The 20,869-nt window shown below is 41.6% G+C and overlaps 1 protein-coding gene across 1 annotated transcript in view; it reads right to left on the minus strand.

The window, feature by feature from the left end:
- Positions 1–12,742, minus strand: part of IGF2R (insulin like growth factor 2 receptor) — a 130,108-nt gene extending 117,366 nt beyond the window's left edge. The window contains exons 1-2 of the mRNA XM_019526780.1: positions 12,612–12,742; positions 4,307–4,440 (exon numbers count right to left, since the gene is read on the minus strand). Coding sequence (XP_019382325.1) covers positions 4,307–4,440; positions 12,612–12,727 — 250 coding nt within the window. The 5' untranslated portion in view covers positions 12,728–12,742. The remainder of the gene's footprint in view (positions 1–4,306; positions 4,441–12,611) is intronic.
- Positions 12,743–20,869: the final 8,127 nt, after the last annotated feature.

A 20,869-nucleotide genomic window follows, 5' to 3' on the forward strand; every position in this document is an offset into this window, starting at 1 on the left:
CATGCCATCCTGCTTCCTATGCCACATGCCTGTACATGGGGGTTTGTTCATCAAGGCTCCCTCCCACCCAGTCAAGTGACAAAGATTTCACCCCAGGTTGAGAAATACATTCCCTGCCAAAAGCAGCACCCACTCATGTCAGCAGGCCGCAAAGTTCACATCTCAGGGCCTCCAATTAAGGGCATGTCCAGGAGGGCTGTTTGCATTACTTATCTACTTTATAGCTCTATCACATGGTATTAAGGGCACTGTCAGGTGTTGTACAGCTCTTTCACAAAATGCAAGTGAAGGCCAAGATTCAATAGAAAGTTTTCCCTTTTTTTGCTCTATGGAAAAGAGGGACCCCTGGCACAGCGTTACGAGCACTCATGGCGCTCTGGTGAAGTGCCAGAGGACTGGAAAAGGGCCAATGTGGTCCCCATTTTCAAAAAACGGAGGAAGGAGACCCAGGAAGCTACAGGCCCGTTAGTCTTATCATGGTCCTAGAGAAACTCTTTGAGAAAATTATCCAGGAGCACATCTGCAAGGGACCAGCAGGCGGGATCATGCTTAGGGGCAACCAACATGGGTTCATTAGAGGCAGGTCCTGTCAGACCAACCTGGTGGTCTTCTACGACCAGGTCACAAAATCCTTGGATGCAGGTGTCGCAGTGGACATAGTCTTCCCGAACTTTAGGAAGGCCTTCAGCACCATCTCTCACCCCATTCTCATTAAGAAATTAGGTGACTGTGGCGTCAATGCCTACCCAGTCAGATGGGTCACAAATTGGCTGGAGGGCCACACCCAGAGAGTGGTGGTGGACGGGTCTTTTTCAACCTGGAGGGATGTGGGCAGTGGGGTCCCCCAGGCCCGCACCGTTCAACATCTTCATCACTGACTTGGACAAGGGGGTGAAAAGCACCTTGTTCAAATTTGCAGATGACACCAAGATGTGGGGAGAAGTAGGCAAGCTGGAAGAGAGGGACAGGCTACAACTAGATCTCGACAGGTTACAGGGGTGGGCAGATGAGAACAGGATCGGTTTCAATACAGACAAGTGCAAGGTGCTGCACCTGGGGAGGAACAACCGGCTCCATACCTACAGGCTGAGGAACTCCCTTCTCATCAGTACAGAGGCAGAAAAGGATCTTGTGAGTCATTAGATTCCAAAATGAACACAGGCTGCCAATGTGGGGACGTGGTCAGGAAGGCTAACCGCACCTTGTCATGCACCCACAGATGCATCATGAGCAGGTCCCAAGGAGGTGATCCTCCTCCTCTATACAACATTGGTCAGGCCACAGTTGGAGTACTGTGCCCAGTTCTGGGCACCGCACTTCAGGAGAGATGTGGATAGCATGGAGAGGATCCAGAGGAGGGCAATTCATATGGTCAGTGGGCAGCAAGGCAGGCCCTATGAGCAGAGGCTATGGGACCTGAACCTGTTCAGCCTCCACAAGAGAAGGCTGAGGGGGGATCTAGTGGCCGTCTACAAACTGGCCAAGGGGGACCAGCAGGCTATGTTCCCCTGAACCTTACTGGAAGTAACAAGGAACAACAGCCATAAGTTGACTGACAGTAGATTCAGGCTAGACTTCAGGAGGCACTACTTCACTGTCAGGGCAGCTAGGATCTGTAACCAACTTCCAAGGGAAGTGGTGCTCGCTCCTACCCTGGGGGTCTTCAAAAGTAGGCTGGACAATCACCTAGCTGGGGTGGTTTGACCCCAGCATTCTTTCCTGCCCATGGCAGGAGGTCAGACTTGATGATCTGCTTAGGTCTCTTCCGACCCTACCAACTATGAAACTATGAAAAGGAACTAGAACAGATGATCTATCACCTGCCTGAAGCCCAGAAACAGGAGTTCAGTACTAATGCTACAACTGTGCTTTCAGCACCCCTGAGCACCTGCATAGGTGATATTTAAAGAGTCAAAGGAGTTTAACTGGCATATTGAAAGCATTCCACATCTCAGACTGAAATAAAGATTTAGTCTTAGTTTAAACATACAACCCATCGCCTTCCTCCTTTCATTCACTAGAATCCCATGGATTTCTAATGCTATTCCAACCAAGCCTGCCAGTAGCTGTGTCTAAGCATTATAGTAGTCATAAAACCTGAAGGAACATTTTCAAATTCTTTAAAATTCAAGGACCTCCCATTCAACTTACATTTTACAAGCATCTAATCACAGACAGTTTGAGGTTAGATGATAGGGGGAGGGGGCAGGAAGAGAACTGGACTGATTTATTTGAATTAGAAGCTACAGATAGAACAAGTCCTAGACCTCTAGGAGTAACTGGAAACAGAAACGCTTGCTGTTAAGGACTTTGAGTATCAATTTAAAGCTTATTACTACCTTTCTAAGACTCTACACAAAATAAGGATGAACTACACATGATTTCCATTTCCATTTCACAGAACTTATGAATCCTCCCCCATTCTTCAAGCCCCAAACTTAAATTTTAAGCATGGAAAAAAGTGGCACTCCAAAAAAAGAAGTCTGACAAGCTGGAAGTCCACATTTTTGGCTCATGAGGCAATAAGTTAGCCTCTAGGAAGTCTATATTTGTTCCAACAGTTATTACATGTACTACTTCTTTCTTAAATAAGAGCAAATTAGAAACAAAAACAAACAAGTGCTCATGCCACGTTAATGTACAGCCTACCACCAGTCAGGGAAATTAGGAGTAAAAAAAAATCAACAATAATACCCAGCCACATGCTGCATGCTATATTTTATTGCACACCCTTGGCAAACAAATCAAACTCCACACTGGAAAGAAAGACACAAGCAGCTTGGGTAATTTAGTGCTGGGGATACATTAGCTTCCACATTGTGATCAACTGTGCGAGCTTGATTTCATACTGATGCTGCTGAACAACAAAACACTACTTCCAACTTTGAGCTACCAAATGTACCTTAATCATTTTGAGATCAGTTCTAAATTACATCACAAACATGGTATTACAGACGACATTTACTTAGCTCCAAATGTTTGCAATTTATTTTATCACCCCAAAGTTAAGCGATGACACATGTGAAGCTTTACATCAAGTGGACTTATGGTATCTGTCATGTTACAAATATATTTTTTCTTCATCTTTCTGCCATAGACACAATTAGGCTTTAAGTATGCAGATCTCCAAAAGCTAGGCTTCACTAGCAAGAAAGCCATCCTAGCCATTTATAATGTCTATATAAACAAAACCCACAGAACACCCTTATTCCTAAAAAAGGAAAAAGGGTACCAGAACAGAGGTTAGGACTTACTTTGCAACACCTCCCATCCTCTCACCCTTCTAGTTTAATTGACCTACTACCATGGCTTTCTATAAGCCTCACAGCAGCAGGAAATAAGAACCTTGTTCTACTGACAGATTACATATTATGCTCTTACAAAATGATCAGACAGATACAGGTGTCAAGCTGTACAGAATTCAAAAAGTTTTACTTCTTGCCTACGATAATTGGACTTAAGAGATGTGCAAACAGCCATCCCGAAGAGAGGGCATTTCAAATACACTGCATTTAAGTAAATAAATGCCACGAATTAGAACTTCAATTTTCACAAGCATTTAGCTATTTTATATTCCCATTGTACAATTCTGCATCACACGCACATATACCCATGTAAAGTGGTTACCCTCTACCCAACATTTCAGCTCTGTTACAGTTGCTTTGGTTGCAGCTCAGTTGTTTAGATTTGTGCCTTGTGCTAAATCATAAGTATATTTCACAAACTCTGGTATTCAGCTGTGACATAAATTTATTTTTGTGGGGTGCAGATACCTTTAATGACTTAAGAGCTCCGGAAAGAGACCTGTCGACTTCCCCAGACAAAACACTTCCTGCCCATCCATCCCTAAAATGTCACTGGAAATAAGTGATTCACACACAATCCCCGTGGTCACTACCACTGTTAAGTACTCAAATACCCAATGAGGGACAAATAAGATTCTTAAAAATATTCATGTAAGTGCTGTGGGATTGCATTAATGTAAATACAAATTAACATTAAAATGAAGTTGAAACAGGTAACTGGGATGAAAGACAATCCAAGCTTTTGTTTTCTCCATATACTTCAACCCACAAGCATATATTGATGTAAGCAGATACAGATACACACACACACACTTTTTCTATCCTGAGAAAGTGGGGGGGGGGGGGGGGGGGGAAAAAAAAAAAAAAAAAAAGTGATTTAAGGTTTTTCTGTCAGTTAGTGATGACAATATACACCTAGGAAACTTTCAAAACAGTTATATACCAGTAATTTTATTAAAGATCTGAGATACAGGAAACAAAATATCAATTTGTTAACTTACCTACTGACAGATAGGTCTTTTTATTCAGATCGTATGCACAAACTGCACTTGAGCTTTCACACTCTTCAATAGGGTCACAGAAATTTATTTTATAAAGCACCTGTCTGTCTGTATCAATTGCTTCCCATGTATAACTGAAAGGGAAAAAGAAAAAAAGCTTGTCAGTTGATACACATATTGATGACCTCCAAAAAACATCCATTCATAAAACATCAGACTCTCCATGCCTGATGAAGGGTGACTGTGCCCGAAAGCTTACCAGAATTTCCCACCCCCAACCTCCCCAACTACTCAGTTGCTCTAATAAAAGATATCACATCTACTCAAAGAGCCTTGCCTGCCATTCATAAAACACTAACTTAAGCTAAGTAGGTAACTATGCCAGTCTCTTCAAAACCACAATTCCAAAGTTCAATCGGATTCAGGATATGCTTGCTACTTTTGCCCATGAGTAAAGAATAACAATACAAAAGACATTCCATCATTATACACTTCTTCACTGGGGTACTATGAATTATAGGAACCTGTGTCTAGATATCCAGAAGTGTTTGCGTATCTGCATGCATACCTGCATGTGCATCCAAACTACCCTCTTCCCAACTCTACCCCACCTGATTTTGAGTCTTATTCATCACTAATCTCTCTGCACCTTGGTATACACCAAGGCACCATTTTACCAAGAAGCTTCAGCCACAGACACAAATTTATCAGATATTTCACTGCAGTCTACAGCAGACATGTCAGACATGCCCCAGCCTGAGGAGCCATTCCACCCAGCCCAGCTGCCTACCAAAAGTTGAGGGCACAGGTAAGGGGCATGATCAGCCACACTTCAGAGCCCTGACAGATATGCCAGTCAGTGATAGCAGGGAGAGCAAGGGCTGTGTGGATACAGGCTTCCCTTGCCCTGCCACCAATGCCGCTAGCCCTACGGATCCAACCAAGAAGGAGCCCCCAAGGTGTGGATCTGGCCCTGGGAAAATTTGATACTTTTGGCTTACAGGTTTCTGTGCAAAAACAGTGAAGTTTACTAATCTTGTTCACTCCGCTCTGCAACTGCTTGGAAAATGCTATGGGCAGGAATGAAAACCTTCCAGGCGCAGTCTGCACAATCAGAATGAGAAACTTTGTTATAACCCACTGAACCATGCCATGACCTTCTCCTCTCCAAGACCGCAAACAAAACACCTTACAGTTACAACTACCACCAGACTGAAAGTTATCGTTATTGGTAGCAAGATCAGGTAAAAAGAATTGGGCATCTGCCCCATAAACGCTTCCTCCATCTCTGTCAGTCTAAACTTCAACTCCTTACACAGAATGTACACCAACACAGAGATGCAGCTCCCTCTATCCCAACTCTGCACATTTCTGATGTGGAGAATGAGTCAGTCACAGGATGGGGTGGAATAGAACAGAAATTATAAAATGTTGAGATATAAGAAGTTGAGGGGGGGGGACCTCACGCCAGAACAAAGGACTGGACTAGTAGTTAAACCAAAGAATATCTTCTGGTGGTATGGAAATAGAGAGGGGGAGGGAAAAGAGTGCTGAATTAAAGTTGGTTTGCCAGTGAATAGGAAGGCAGGCAAGCAGGCTGGTGGGACAAGTTTCCCACCAAACTATAAAATACTTTAGCAAAATGAGCATCCTGCAAAGATGGAGACAAGGAAGTTCTAGTGCTGAAATCTTCTTCTTCCCCCAAGAAAACTCAAACTAGGTTTCCACTTGTCTTTGTGGGAAAAAAAAAACAAAACCACACACTTTTCCAAAGCTTTTCTTTCCATCTGACTTTGAAGCTGAACAATCAAAACCAAGATCAAATGTTTTGATTGAGCTAAAAATCAATTGTTGTTTCCTTTTAGAAAGTGCTGAAGGTTTGGTCCCAGTTCAGGACAAAACCCAAAACAAATGAAAACAAAATGTGTTGTAAACCTTAAAGCCTCCATGAGACATTCTTCTTGACATCTGGTCAGAAAACACATTGTGTGCTGCCATTCTTCGTTCCCATAGGGTCAGGAAAAGCAAAGCCTCCCCCCCCGCCCCCCCCCCATGCATCAACTTTATTACGGCAGGTAATGTGCATGGACAGAAATCAAGTCACTGAACCCCTGAATGAAGCAGGCCAGTGTAAGTTTGATTACAAAGAAATGAACTACCAAAACATGCTTGTTAGTCAAAAATATTTACAAAGGGCACTAAGTTTTCCCCACCCACATGCAAGGGCCAAGTTAGTGCCTTCCTTCCCGCAGGAGGACTGGATTCAGCCAACTTGCATTTTCATACTAGCTAAAAGGTGGTTAGTGAAACAGCAGCAGCTGTGCACATTTCAGACAGCATAAGGGGGTAAAGTGCTGCTCTATTAGAAGTGTCACATTTCACAATCAGAGCCAGGATATCTACTTCCACAAACGAGACCGTCACAAGCAAGTTTGAGGGAATCATCTTAAATGAGTACACAACCAATTAGGAATGCTAGTGACCTATTTTTGCTATACCCTGGCAAGGGCAAAGTATTGTGGGGGAAACCCTTAACTGTTAGTCTTTAAGAGTGTTCATCGTAATAAGACTTCTACCACCTCACCCTTCCCAAAACCCATAGTTAAATTTACTTAAATGAGAATAAATTTTCTGGATGCATTTTTGTTTTGACACCACAAATTCAGGTTTACTGTTGCAAATCACCACAAAAACTAACTATGTACAGGTGAAGAACTACTAGCATTGACACGTCACTGACTGACACAAGGGCTTTAAAACCAAAGGAGCGGCCTCCTTTTGTATCCAGAAAATCTAAAACATTGTTTACGTTGAAAATATAAGCCTGCTTATTCCCTGGTTTTGCTAAGTTTTCATCATTCGTTTCATTGAAATGTTAGAGGCACAGAAAGAGTCTACAAAGATCCCTTTTTGGCATTAAATAAATGTAAAGAACCACACCTTCCCTACCACACACTTTTGGCAGTTCCAGGGCTAACTAATTAAGCTGCTGTATGTCACACTATTTTGGATCAAGCCTGATCACTATTTCATTTATAGGGGCTCTATATTGATGCATTGGTGGGGGGGGGAGGAAGAGAATAGTTTCTGTTAAAAAAAAGATTTAAGTTAATAAAAACATCTAAACAAGATTCGCAAAACAGTTTTAATCGCAACCAATTTAGCTATTTTGGAGCACATATGGTTGTAGACCAATCCTAAAATTCACAGCCAATCCATTTTTGGTCTCCTGTCACTTGATTCCACTCATTCAAATGCTGTCCAGTTACAATGCTGAGAGGACCTTAGTTCCCCACTTAAGAAATACAATTAAATATTGAGAAGGGCCAAAACAGCCAAAAAGCCACACTGTACACATCAGTGTGACAGGCTGACAAGCAGAAGCTATTCTACTGAAGCTGATGCTGTTAAAACTAGGTTAAGTTCAGCACAGGATGTGGCTCCAAGTTTAGGCCGCAGACCATCCGACAAGGTTCAAAAACAAAGCTTGCCAACCTTTAATCTGGTGAAGTAAAAGGGCAGGTTAATGTTGTGTCAACTTGTTCTGATGGACATAACCTTTTTTGTTTTCTACATCCAAGTGAGAAGACAGTTGCTGGGAAGTCAGCCACACCTGTTCCTGCACAATAGTGAAGGCCAGTCCCAAGTGGCATCTATTATGTTCCTATGATGATGCTTTGTATATCAAAAATTCATTATATGTGAGGTCAGTTCACTCTTAGGTGAGTGGTATAGTAGAATCCCAGTCAGCTGCTTTGTGCAGTGGCACTGTGGGAGTGACACGCACCAAAAGAGTCTCCTGTGTGGATCTGTGTTCCTCACTCATTATCTCTGATGCTTGTTTCTGTAGTTGCCATCCCCATTATGATACTGCCCTGTGCTTGTATGTACTGTCTGCTGTTGGCAAGTACCAAAATTGTCTTGTAAAAGTGGTAGAAATGGGTCTGGGGATCAGTACAGTCAAGGTCTTGGAACATCCCTATTTATTACATTGTAAAGCGGGTTCCCTTTTATGCTAATTCAAGTTATGTGCCGTTTTCCAGGAATGCATGTATAGCATAAAGCAAGGGAAACCTGTATAAGCTCCAAACACTAGTTTTAAGATGATGACAACGGCAGGAAGTTCACTGTATGGGATACAGTCAAAGCAATTATAAAACTTTCCAAGACAAGACAAAGGAATAATGTTATTAGCAAAGTGGGATGGAATAGCTCATATTTGCATATGTAGAGTAATATCTTGTATATATAGCTGGGACCTTCTAGTTAAATGTTGCAACATGTTTTACAAGAGTTAATTTAGCTGAACATGCCTAAAGTCACATGGGATGGCTATAAAAGATAGTCCTTTACCATCCCAAAGTGCAGGGCATGTGCTAAGGGTAAACATGGTATTCATTCATGTCATCACTTGTGGTGCTATGCATTTTAGTGTTGCAAGAATCCAACATGTGTTATTATATTATTAGAGCATACAGAGATGGGATGATTTGGGCAGTTAAGGTTGCTGGGAGGTGGGAGTTTTGTATTTTAAAAATATATATTCAATTTCCGCTCCACAGATGTTTGTATTTATATTTTACAGTCTGCAACAGAATCACTAATTTAGAGATTTGCAAGTGTTTTTACAACTTAGCACCATTTTAGTAATGCTTCTCGCTGTCACGCATTAGGCAGAAACACCAACTCTGTTGCAATTACCACCCTCCACAGTTAAACGGATGTGAAAGCTATACACAATGGCTCATCCTACAAATGGAAAATCACCAGAAACCAAAGCCACGGTCACATCATTCAGCCACACTCACTTCATACAAACCCAGTCTATCAGGAAGGAGTTAGGCATATAACATGAAGCTGTGATGTGAACCAGTTAAAGATTTGAAAGGTGGGGTAGGGGGTTGAAATAAAAAAAAGAAGCTTTTTCCTTTAACAACTGCCCTGAAAATATATAGCTGTCTGGAAGTTAGAAATGATCAATATGAAAATCAATTAATTTTAAATGTCCCTTAACTTGTGTCAGTCTCATGGCAACAGGAGAGATGAACCATTTTTGAGCAGTGACTTATATAAACAATAAAACATCTAGGGGATAGGTTATGATATTTAAAAGTAACTTCACAAATTATAGTCAAACATAAGTGAATCAACTGAAATATATATACACATACACACATATACACATTGCTTCAGTGCAACTGTTTGCAGTATATGAGGCACAAGATAACCAACTTAAATCTGGTCTTACTTTGTATGGCAAGTTTCCAGAAGTTTTTCATAACTGTTCAAATGCAAATAATTTAGTAAATCAGATGCTTTCGATTATCAGGCAAGGGTTATGTCAAATACCAATTTCCATCACACAAGTGACAGCAAATAGCACAGACAGCTGTAATAATATTATTTCAAAACAGACCTATGTGTGCACCCCCACTCCCAATCAGGCAATCTCAATGCCCTCCCTTGCAAATACTGATAAGTAAAGGCTGGATTAACCAAGCTATATGCAAGAAACCAATATGCTTGGGATCAACATGCTAGTGTTCTTGTAAGAGAAAAGGAAAGCTAAATAGAAGAAACTCTGGTATATGACTATGGTGTTCAATGCTACAAAATGTACTTATAAGTCCACCCGTCACTGAAAAGGAAAAAAAGATGCCTTGTAGAAGTAAGCTTTCAAAGATTGGTACCCTTAATGAACGTTTAGTATAGCTCTTGTTTAAGAGAGACTTGATATACAGTGAACAAGTTTAAGGAACCATGAAGTTGACATTCAAGTACAAATTTAACCTGAGTTGTTCTAGAAGCAGCACTGCAGGGTTCATGCTAATCATGTTTCAATCCCAGAATAAGGGCACTCCAGTTTGAGAGCAACAATTCTAGCTGGCAACCTGGCCAACTTAACCTGACAGTTCTCCCCTTTTCACAAGTGTGATTTGGAAGCAGACACTCAAAAACCCCAATTATGCCCACGGTGACACCTGTCCAACCCACTCTTTCCAAATGGTTACAACAGCCTGCTTGCCTAGTTCTACTGATCATTCACATATTAGAATTGACTGCTCCCTCTTTCACCTACTTGGGTTTGCTCTAAGACTGAAATTAATAACTTTTTTATTATTATTATTATTCCTCATTTGCCTCACTAACAAACTATTAGTAAATATATAAAACAGAAACAGATTGAAGTGTAAAAACAAAAGACCCATGCTAGTTTCCAGAGAATATCTGCACACTAAGTTTCCACGTTTTCATACATGGACTTTAAATTAGTATTTTGAAGGAGGAGTGTTAAGTGCACGTCTGACTAAGTTGTTGAAATATGTAAAGCTGTGTGCGACTTGGCTTTATCCAAAAGAGTTAAGAGTCAGTTTCAACACAAGAACAGATAGGGTACTCCTAAACACAGCACTGACAGCATCTCTTCAAGGCTGAGAAGCTACCTGGTGTAATGCAAAGAGTCAAGCCTGGAAAGGGCCAGAGTGAGCATACTGCACACTTCTTTCTACCCTAGGCCTTTAGAGTAATACTTCCAGAAGGGCTGGTGCATGGCTCAACTAAGCCAGAGACACTACAGTACTTAGAGCCCTGAGCTCACTCGCGTGTGTGCGCAGGCACGTGTGCACGCACGCACACACACACGCACGCTCTATCTAGACAGTTTCATTTTCTCCTACCATTGTTCAGTCTGACAGCTGTCCAAGTTAGTAACTGGAAAAACTTGCTCCCATTTCCTCCTTGAGGAACAGCACATGCTTACATAAATCAGAATAAGTTAGTGCATCTCCTTTGATCCCGAGGATTGGGAAAGAAAAAGAAAGCTAAATAAAAGAAACTGATGTATGACTGTGGTGGTCAATGCCACAGAATGTACCTATAGTCCACTTAGAGGCAACAACTATATTGTGACAAGTCTCTGGGCCTATAACAGGCCCCCCAAGAGATTTTCACTACTCAAATGCAGAGTAGAATCATAGAAAGTTAGGGTTGGAAGGTACCTCTAGTCCAACCCCCTGCACAAAGCAGTATCATCCCCAACTAGATCATCCCAGCCAGGGCTTTGTCGAGCCGTTTCTTAAAAACTTCCAAGCATTGAGATTCCACAAACTCTCTGGGTAAATTGTTCCAATGCTTTGCCACCCTCTTAGTGAGAAAGTTTTCCTAATACCCAACCTAAGCCTCCCTTGCTGCAACTTGAGACCCTTGCTCCTTGTTTTGTCATTTGCCACCACTGAGAACAGTCTAACTCCACCCTCTTTTGACTCCCTCTTCAGGTAGTTGAAGGCTGCTGTTAAATCCCTGCTCAGTCTTCTCTTCTCCAGACTAAATAAGCCCAGTTTCCTCAGCCTCTCCTCAAGTCATGTGCCCCAGGCCCTCAACCATTTTGTTGCTCTCGGCTGGACTCCCCCAATTTGTCCATATTCCTTCTGTACCAGGAGGCCGAACACTGGACACAGCACTCCAGATGTGTCATCACCAACGCCGAATAGAAGGGAATAATCGCTTCCCTCAATCCGCTAACAACACTCCTACCAATGCAGCCCAGTAGTATAGGCATGTGAATGTGCCTTTAGAAACTAATGACAAAGTATGGGGGGGGCCTTTAGAAACTAATTACAAAGTATACAGAGCAGCTGGGGTGTACTCACAAACTCCTTTAAGCCTGAGAGCAAACCCAGACAGGTGAAAGAGCGAGCAGTCCACACATACATACATTTTAGAGTGGACTGCTCCCCCTTTCATCTGTCTGGGTTTGCTCTCAAGCTTAAAGGAATTTTTAAAGAACTTTTTATTATTACTACTACTACTCATTTGCCTCACTAGAAGTAAATATATAAATGTATTTTTATATCTTAAGAAGGACTCTCTCTCTAGGAGGGTGGTGAAGCACTGTAGCAAGTTACCCAGAAATGTGGTGGACTCTCCATCCTGGGAGGTTTTTAAGACCCTGCTCGACAAAGCCCTGGCTGGGGTGATCTATTTGGGTCTGGTCCTCTGGTCCTGCCTGGAGCAGGGGGTTGGACTAGATGTGACTTCCTAAGATCCCTTCCAACCCTAATTGCTGCAATATATACACATCTCTATCTATCTATCCATAAGTACGGCCACTTGTGTGCGTGTGTACATACATGTGTGCATGCACACACACAGCACACTGCACAGTTTCATTAACCCAAGCTCACCCAGCCCCCGGCTGCTGCCTGCCTGGGCTCATCCCAGCCCCGCGGTCACCTCGCGAGCCCACAAGCAGCAGCGCCCACCCCTGAAGCCGCCCCCCAACCCGCAGGCGGGGCGCCGCACCTACCCGCACAGCTGCGCCTCCAGGCCGGAGCCCGGGCCGGCCCGCTGCAGGACCGGCAGCGGCAGCAGCAGCAGCAGGACCGGCAACAGCCAGGCCGGGTGGACAGCGTCAGCGGCCATAGGCACGGGGGTGGGGGCGGGCGCCTGCTCAGCGCGGCACCGCGGACATCACCCCCGAGCGGAACTGGGCAGTCATGTGACCCTCCCCAGAGCGCCGCCCTCACGTGACCGCCGCACCACGTGACCGCAGTCAGGCGGGGGGCGGTGCGTAACGGCTACGTCCTACCCCCGCCCCCCCCGGAACTTCCTCCCCGCCTACCTGTGTGCGGGCGGCTCGGTAGGAGTGTTGTTCTGAGTGCGGACGCGGCTATAAGGAGTTACTGTAACAGGCAGACAAGGCTTTTTGTCCTCAGACCAACACGGCTGCAACCAGCAACCCCGAATTATGAGAACAGGATTCGTTCTAGCATTGTGTGCACTTATGTTCGTTATCATCATTCAGTGATTCTTAGATCTTGAACATTATTACTGAAATATATTCTATCTTGAACGTTATTATTGTAATATAGTCTATCATCTATTTATGTTATTATATCTAATATATATTATATCATATCATATCTCGTGTCCAGTCCTCATCGCTCTCCTGCCCCTGCTGCAGCAGATTGTTCAGGGCAAAGGTTGGGCTTATAATAAGTCACCTATGTACCCACATGCCTTAGCCTCCACACACACACACCCCTTTTCTCCCTCTTCTTTCTCCTTTTTCTCTTCTCCCCCCTGGGCCTCACTGGATGCAGTCATCTTCACTTGCAAAGGACAAACAACAATACGATACGATAATCATTGTCGTAGTGCTAATGATATTAATGTGTTAGTATTACTATTATTGGTGTAACATCAGAATTAATAATTGCAATGATTATTAATCATCCCCTCCAGAGGGTGACATTTGACAGCAAGTTGACAGTTAAATGACAGAAACAACAGTTTTTGCTTCAGGAAAGCCAAGATGGTGTAGAAACAGTATTTGTGTTATTAATAATAGTTGTAATAATGTGAAGGTGTTAGTGAAACTGGTATTACTATTAATAGTAATAATAATATGTATTGATTTTGTATTAACATGATTATTAAGGTGTTAGTGTTAACACCTTAACTAACACCTCTATGATTGTTAAGGTGTCAGTATTAGTAGTAATATCATTAAAAGTAATAGTAATGATATTAAAGTGTTAGCATTAGTATTACTGGTATTACTATTAATCGTTGTAATAGTAATACAAGCAATAATAAATTACAGTTATTAATGTGTTAGTAATAATAGTAAGAATACAATGTTAGGGTTACTGTTAATCGTGATTGTAACAATTATGATTATTAAGGTGTTAGTATTATCATGAATAGTAATAATATAAAGTGTTAGTATTTGTATTACTGGTATTACTGTTATTCATAATACTACTAATGCTAATCCTAGCACCTTCATAATAATAATCAGTATACTAATATTATAATTAATAGCAATAATAATATTATTGTTGTTAAAGTATCTAAACATAAATGAACTTCCCATAGGTGTCACCTCCCAACAACTACAAAATGTAATGTTTGCTGTCTACCATCTCTCAAAATATACAGAACACAACCCACTACACCGCCCATCCCCAGTCATTAATGCCTCTCTCGTTAGGAGAATGACAGGACTCCCCACCCCATGGTAACGTGCAGGCACCAGCCAAACTCTGAGGCACCAAAGGATGGACAGTTAAAAAAACAAAAACTATGAAGTGGAAACTCAAAACATTAAAACCAGTGCATCCAAACCCTTCAGTACCGAGTGGGACTGGAAAGTAATCTTGGGTGAACCAGTATCTCTTTCCAGTGGGTAAGACTTGACAGCAAGTTAGCAGTTAAATGGCGCAAACAACAGTTATCACTTCAGCAGGAAGGCCAAGATGGTGTAGAAACAGTCCCTTGTTTCATGCTGTGGGAAGGAGCAGAGGCTTGCACTATTCTGCAAGCCTCTCTCCTAAGGAGATGGAAGAGAAGTTGTTCTAATGCCACTGCATCTCAGTTCGCCAAGTTGCTAGACTCAGATCTTAGAAAGTTATAAATAGGAACATTTGAGGACAAGAACAGGGCTGAGCCTTTTGAAATCTACTTTAGATGATGATGAGCACTCTTGAAAATGGAAAGTGGGGAAATGGAAAAAAAACAAAGAATTATTCCTCCCAAATAGAGACAGCTGATTTTGATGACAGGAAAAACTACTCATTAGTTACGAGCATTCTCCAGAAGATACTTAAGCAGAAATGTGGATGCTTTAAGGTGTTGCGGGAATGTTTGTCTGCTTCTGTTTCCCCAGCCCTACTCCCTCTCCAGCTTACAGTGCATGGAATTCCAAATAAAGGGCTGTATTGTAATAACTCTGTCTATATTGAATACAGGTTTCCCTCGCTTTATGCAGGTTCTGTACTCTTATGTGATGACCCTTTTTATACCAAAAAATTGTTTTATGCAAGGTAAATTCACTGTTATGCAGTCGGTGGGGTGGAAGCCTGCAGTCTGCTGCTTTGTGCGGTGCATTGTGGGAGTGACGCCATAGGTGGATGAAGAAAAAATTATTTGGGAGGGCTGAGCCAGGTGGTGGTGCCCACACCAGGCTGCAGCGCTGGCCTCTCCAGCCCAGCCCAGTCTGGCCACATCAGCACTGCGCCCTGGGAGCTATGAGCCATGAAGCCGCCTGGCAGCAGCACCCGCAGCCACCGCTCAGGGCAGCTGGTGCCCTTTCCCTTTGGAGCCACTGCTGCTCCAGGAGTGGTGCGATGCCACATCGATACAGTCAAGGTCGTGGAAGGTATCCCTATTTGTTACATTGTAAAGTAGGTTCCCTTTATGTGAATTCAGTTATGCGCTGTTTTCCAGAAAAGCGTGTATAGCATAAAGTGAGGGAAACCTGTAATACCTTCCTCCACAAGCAGTCCTGTTGATTTCTGTGGGGCCACTTCAAACATGTTACTAGTCCAATGGACAGGAGTTCTACAGTCTGGTCAAGTAAGTGTCATAAACTGATAAAGAGAAACCCTCTCCCAGAAAAAAATATTGAAGAACAAAACAGTATTCAATTAATCTCAGAGCCAGACCTGTGAGAAAATTAAAGGCATGTGCTAAAATTTTTTGGATTGACCTTCCACTTTCCTTGACTATTTTCTAATATTATTTTAATCACTTTTGCAAACGTTCATGATTTTATTGATAACCTCATAGTTTTTTGTGGCTTTTGTCAAGCTTAGCATGAGAATCCCAACTATCTTTTCATTTTTTGAATAAATTCCTAGTCTGTGTGGTTGTGGGAATAAGGTTAATAACATGAATCAGAAGATCTGAAAACAAGAATTCAAGCCCTCCCTCCTCCAAAGTCTCTCAGTTTGTTTTAAAAAAAATCTCATGATTTTTAAGACAAGCTCATGATTTGGGGGAGTTTATAGGTTTTGGATGATTAGCTATTATAGTTTGGGTTTTTTTACTTAAAGAGCTTAGGCAAAAGTATGCATGTTTCTAAACTTTATTATGCTGAATTTCCTGTAGCTGAACACGCACGCCCACACCACTGTCAATCTACTGCACCTCTTAATATAAAGAAAGCAGCACAAACTTGTAACCTGTTGTCAATAAATTCACTAGGAATTCTGTTAGCTATGGACTTAGAAAGCCATGTCACAATCAACAACAGTGAAAGCAGATGCTTCTGATTTGAATTATCAATTTAGCCGCTACTGACATGATAATATTAAATAGAACATCATGCCTAGAAAAGATACTCTACATACTTTAAGCAAGTAAATACCTCCCCTGAAATCACTATGATTTCTCATATGGTTAACTTTAAGCACATCTGTATCTCTTTACAGAATCAGTGCCTTGCAATTTATAATGGCTCCGTTAGCTTATCCTATCTGATAATAGCAAATCCAAAAGCAGACTTCTTATTTTAAAAGTGAAAATTTTTATCTTGATTACATCTCAAAACATGCAAACTGCTTCACATTGATAGACCCCAGCACTTGCAGTCACAGAGGCTTCAGGTCAAGAAGCCCTTGTGAAGAATGGACTTGTAAGAGCTGGGCTTGATTTTTTCTGTAAAAAAAGTGGGTGTGGGGAATGTGACCGTGTGTGGTACAGTTACATATAATGTCACTACATATAAAGCAAGATAAAAATCTAAAATTAAAATCTGGATAATTAAGTTGTGTAAATATTTAAAGGTATGAGGAAAATGCTGATACTTTTACATTAAATTATTGTGTAAAACTGTGGTAGAAGTCAGGATTTCTTGGGGTGATATATTTTATTAAACCAACTATGTAAGTGGGATAAAGTTAGACAAGTTTTCAAATACAAGGCATTCTTCATCAAGTGTAAAATTGATCATAGTTGATCACAAGCCCTAACAGAGTGCTTAATTTTAATCATGCAGGTAGATTTGTAGTCGATAACTCCCGCTGCCTAAATGCATTTAGAAGGACTTGCAGGAGCTGGATCACAGCTGTGTATCAAAAATATTCTTGCATCTTACATAATAATATGTATACCCAGTAGTTAATTTTGAATACATTTGTATGCAAATGTAAATATTTACTTCTCAGGTTTAAATTGGCATTTCACCTACCTCTCAGCAAGTCAGATGCTGTAGGAATGGTACTGCATTAAAACACTCTAAAACTTAATCTAATAGTCTAGCCTTTTTCTGGTCCTTAGCTGAGGCACAGCATAAATAGAGTTGTTGGTTAAGTTTGCTTTTGGTCCACTCAAGAATCTCACACTCGTGTTGAAAACCTCCAATTATTGTTGATTCTCGGCAGATAGGTTATTGCTGATGGATAATGAATTGACAAATTCTTTAGGGTCCTTCGTCAGGTCTGGCCTCATCTTGAAAGTTGTCACCTGTTCAAGATCATCTGCTTTAATAATCCAGCTCCTTCTTTGTAGATTTTATCACTGAGTCCAATATGTAGTCTCTCCCATATAGCATTGCTTGCTCCTCAAATATTTGCATCTATAATTGATGTCTCTCTTCACCCTGGCAGTTAAATCTGGTCTCTATTCTCAAAAAGGAAGGCACAAATGGAGCATTTTTTGCTGTCAGTCTACCATTGTCTTAGGAAAGTTTCTTCTCAGGTGAGGTTAGGTTTCTTGTTACTAACTTTCTCTAAGCTTTACAATAATAAAATAATTATTTCTATCTTCTCCAAGGTACAGGACTGTTCAGAAGGTTCCCCACTGGATCTATCCTTGTCTGTACTACAACACCACTGTTTATGACTCAGATCTTTCTCTCTCTCTCTGATTTCCTAAACTTGTATCTGTCATTTTTTTCCAGGCATCTGTTGTTACAGCCTCTCTCACTTTCCACTGTTCCCTCATCTTTTTCCATTTTGTCTTTTCCCTTCCTAGCTTTCTAGTCTCCGTATAAATCTCTGTTGTCCTAGATTTACTTTTCTTCTTTACTTTCTATTGCTCCTGTTAATAATTTTTCAGAGACTAATCTCCTCCTACATCCTGTTAGCTTGTTATATGGCAGTGTAAGACAAGATTATTAAAAGAATGCAAACAAAGTTCAATGACCTTGTTTTACAAACCTTGGCTTAGGCTTCTTGATACCATTACAAGGATAACTAATGACATTTAGTAATCTGGCTGCTATTGCTCAATGGAACTTTAAAGTAACAACACCTTTTTCTAAATTTGCTGATTTTTGCCCCTGTCCCTTTTGCTGTACAAATTCTTATATATTGTATTTTATATACTTTCCTAATAAGGATGCTGTTTTATACTGTGAGCCAGGGGATAGCACTTGGCACTCTTAAAGACATTTTATGAGCTTGCATTTAGAGCTGTTTCTTTTGCAGTCTTTACCACAAAGAGCAGCCTCTCTGCGGACCCGTCTACACTTCATGAATGTGCTATAATTATAATGGATTACATTAGTACCTGTTATTACAGGTAGTGCCAGCGCATGCGTTTTTGTGACGCTCTTGCGCAATAGACTAATTCTAATGCTCATTAGTGCGTTAGCAGTTTTTGCCTGCCACACTAATGCTCAGTAGAATTAGTCAACTGCGAATTTAACATCTTATGTAGACATGCCCAGCATCCTTCTTCCATCTCTTTTCAGATCTTGAACCTGACTGCATGTGAAGTTGCTCTTGATTAAAACCAGCATGGCTGTGTCTACACAAAATACTAACTGCACAGTTGTTATTGTGCAGTCATTTGGTACTTGCATACCCAAGTACTAAATGACTGCTCAGTAACTAGCATTACTCCACAGGAGCATCCCCACGTGGCTTCCTAGTGATGTTGACTGTCCAGTAGCCCATTACTAGCGTGCAGTAGCATCACATCACAGTTCATGCCATGCAACACTACTGTGCAGTGGTAATGAGCTACTGCTCAGTAAGCATCTAGTATGAACATGGCCTGTGAGAGCAGAATTATGGGCATATTTTGTGTAAAGACAAGAGGCGTGGTTGACTACTGGGTTACCCTAGTTACTTAATGGAGTTAAACTGTGTAAAATTAAAGCAATAGAATTTTAAGTATATTTCATACCAGTGTAAATCAACAGTCATTTCATATGAAGGCAAATAAATTATGCCAGCTAATTGTTACAGCTTTCTATGATCCTACCTCAAACATGGAGTTCAGCTGGGGGCCTCAGACTGACAGTATAAATACAATGTAGTTTATGTCTTATTTTGCTAATCTTACTCTGTATTCTTCATGATTGCCTGCAATTACAGAGGGCCTGGGAGGTCTCTTCCAATCCCATGTTCTATTTTTTTTCAAATTCCATTAAAATCCTGATTATTTGTTAAAGGAAAGGATGAGGAAAACAAATCTACCAAAATCATTGAGTTTATTGATTATAACTGTTAAAACCATAGAGTGACATAATACATAAAACAATTCTTGATGTGTTGCAGTGTCACAAATCAATAGAGTATACTTGATGAATGTATCAAATGCCCCATTATTTACAGCCTGCTTATTTACAACAAATTAACTATTAAAATATTTCATACCCTCATCAACACCTTGTAGACTGGTTTCTTATCTCATTTGGTGGGGGTTGGGGGGCATTCCAAAAACTTGGGACAGATTATAGGCTTAGATTCATGGTTTCATAGATTATAAGGAGCTGGAAGGGACCTCGCAAAATCATCAGATCCAGCCCCCCTGCACTAGGCAGGAAAAGACAACTGGGGTCAGGTGACCCCAGCAAAGTAACTGTCCAGTCTCCTCTTGAAAATTTCCAGGATGGGTGATTGTACCACTTCTGGAGGGAGTTTATTCCACAATCTGAACACCCTAACTGTGAAGAAATTTTTCCTAGTGTTAAGCTTGAAATGGTCTTCCAAGAGTTTGTGGCCATTACTCCCGGTTTCTCCCAAGGGTGCCCTGGCAAACAGTTGTTCACTGAGCCCTTTATGTACTCCCCTGATGTAGTGGGGAGCTGTTACCAAGTCCCCTCTCAGCCTTCTCTTTTTTTAGGCTGAAGAGATCCAAGTCCCTCAGCCTTTCCTTGTATGGCTTGCATTGCAAGTCCCTGATCATACGGGTGGCTCTTCTCTAGACTCTCTCAAGCTTTTCCTTGTTGAAGTGCAGTGCCCAGAACTGGACGCAGTACTCCAGCTGGTCTCACCAATGCTGAGCAAAGTGAAAGACTCACTTCCTTGGTTTTGCTTGAGATGTACTGGTTGATGAATGCTAGAGTATTGTTTGCCCTGCTTGCTAGCCATAAGTAGAAATGCCCATTTTGCCCCAGTTTCTTTCTACATATAATTTGGAGCCTGTTTAGAATAGGTAGTGTGTATACTGGGGGTCTTGTTCACGATTTAGTATACACAGAAAAAAACTTACATTTTTTTTTCACAGATTTCATAGTCATTTGGGCTGGAAGGGACCCTGGAGGATTATCGAGTCCAGCCCCCCACCCCAGGGGCAGGAAGTCGGCAGGGATCATAGGATCCCAGCAAAATAAGCATCCAAATGTGTTTTGAAGGCATTCAAAGTGGGTGCTTGAACCACCTCCGGTAGCAGTCTGTTCCAAACCTTGGGGGCTCTGACAGTGAAGAAGTTATTACTTACGTCCAGCCTGAACTGGTCACAGTGGAGTTTGTGACCACTCGATCTTGTCATCCCTTGGAGGGCTCTGGTGAACAGTCCTTTTCCCAGATCCTGATGAGCACCCCGATA

The sequence above is a fragment of the Gavialis gangeticus genome, unplaced genomic scaffold (assembly GCF_001723915.1).
Source record: "Gavialis gangeticus isolate Ggan-Ray unplaced genomic scaffold, GavGan_comp1, whole genome shotgun sequence".
Taxonomy (NCBI): Eukaryota; Metazoa; Chordata; order Crocodylia; family Gavialidae; genus Gavialis; species Gavialis gangeticus.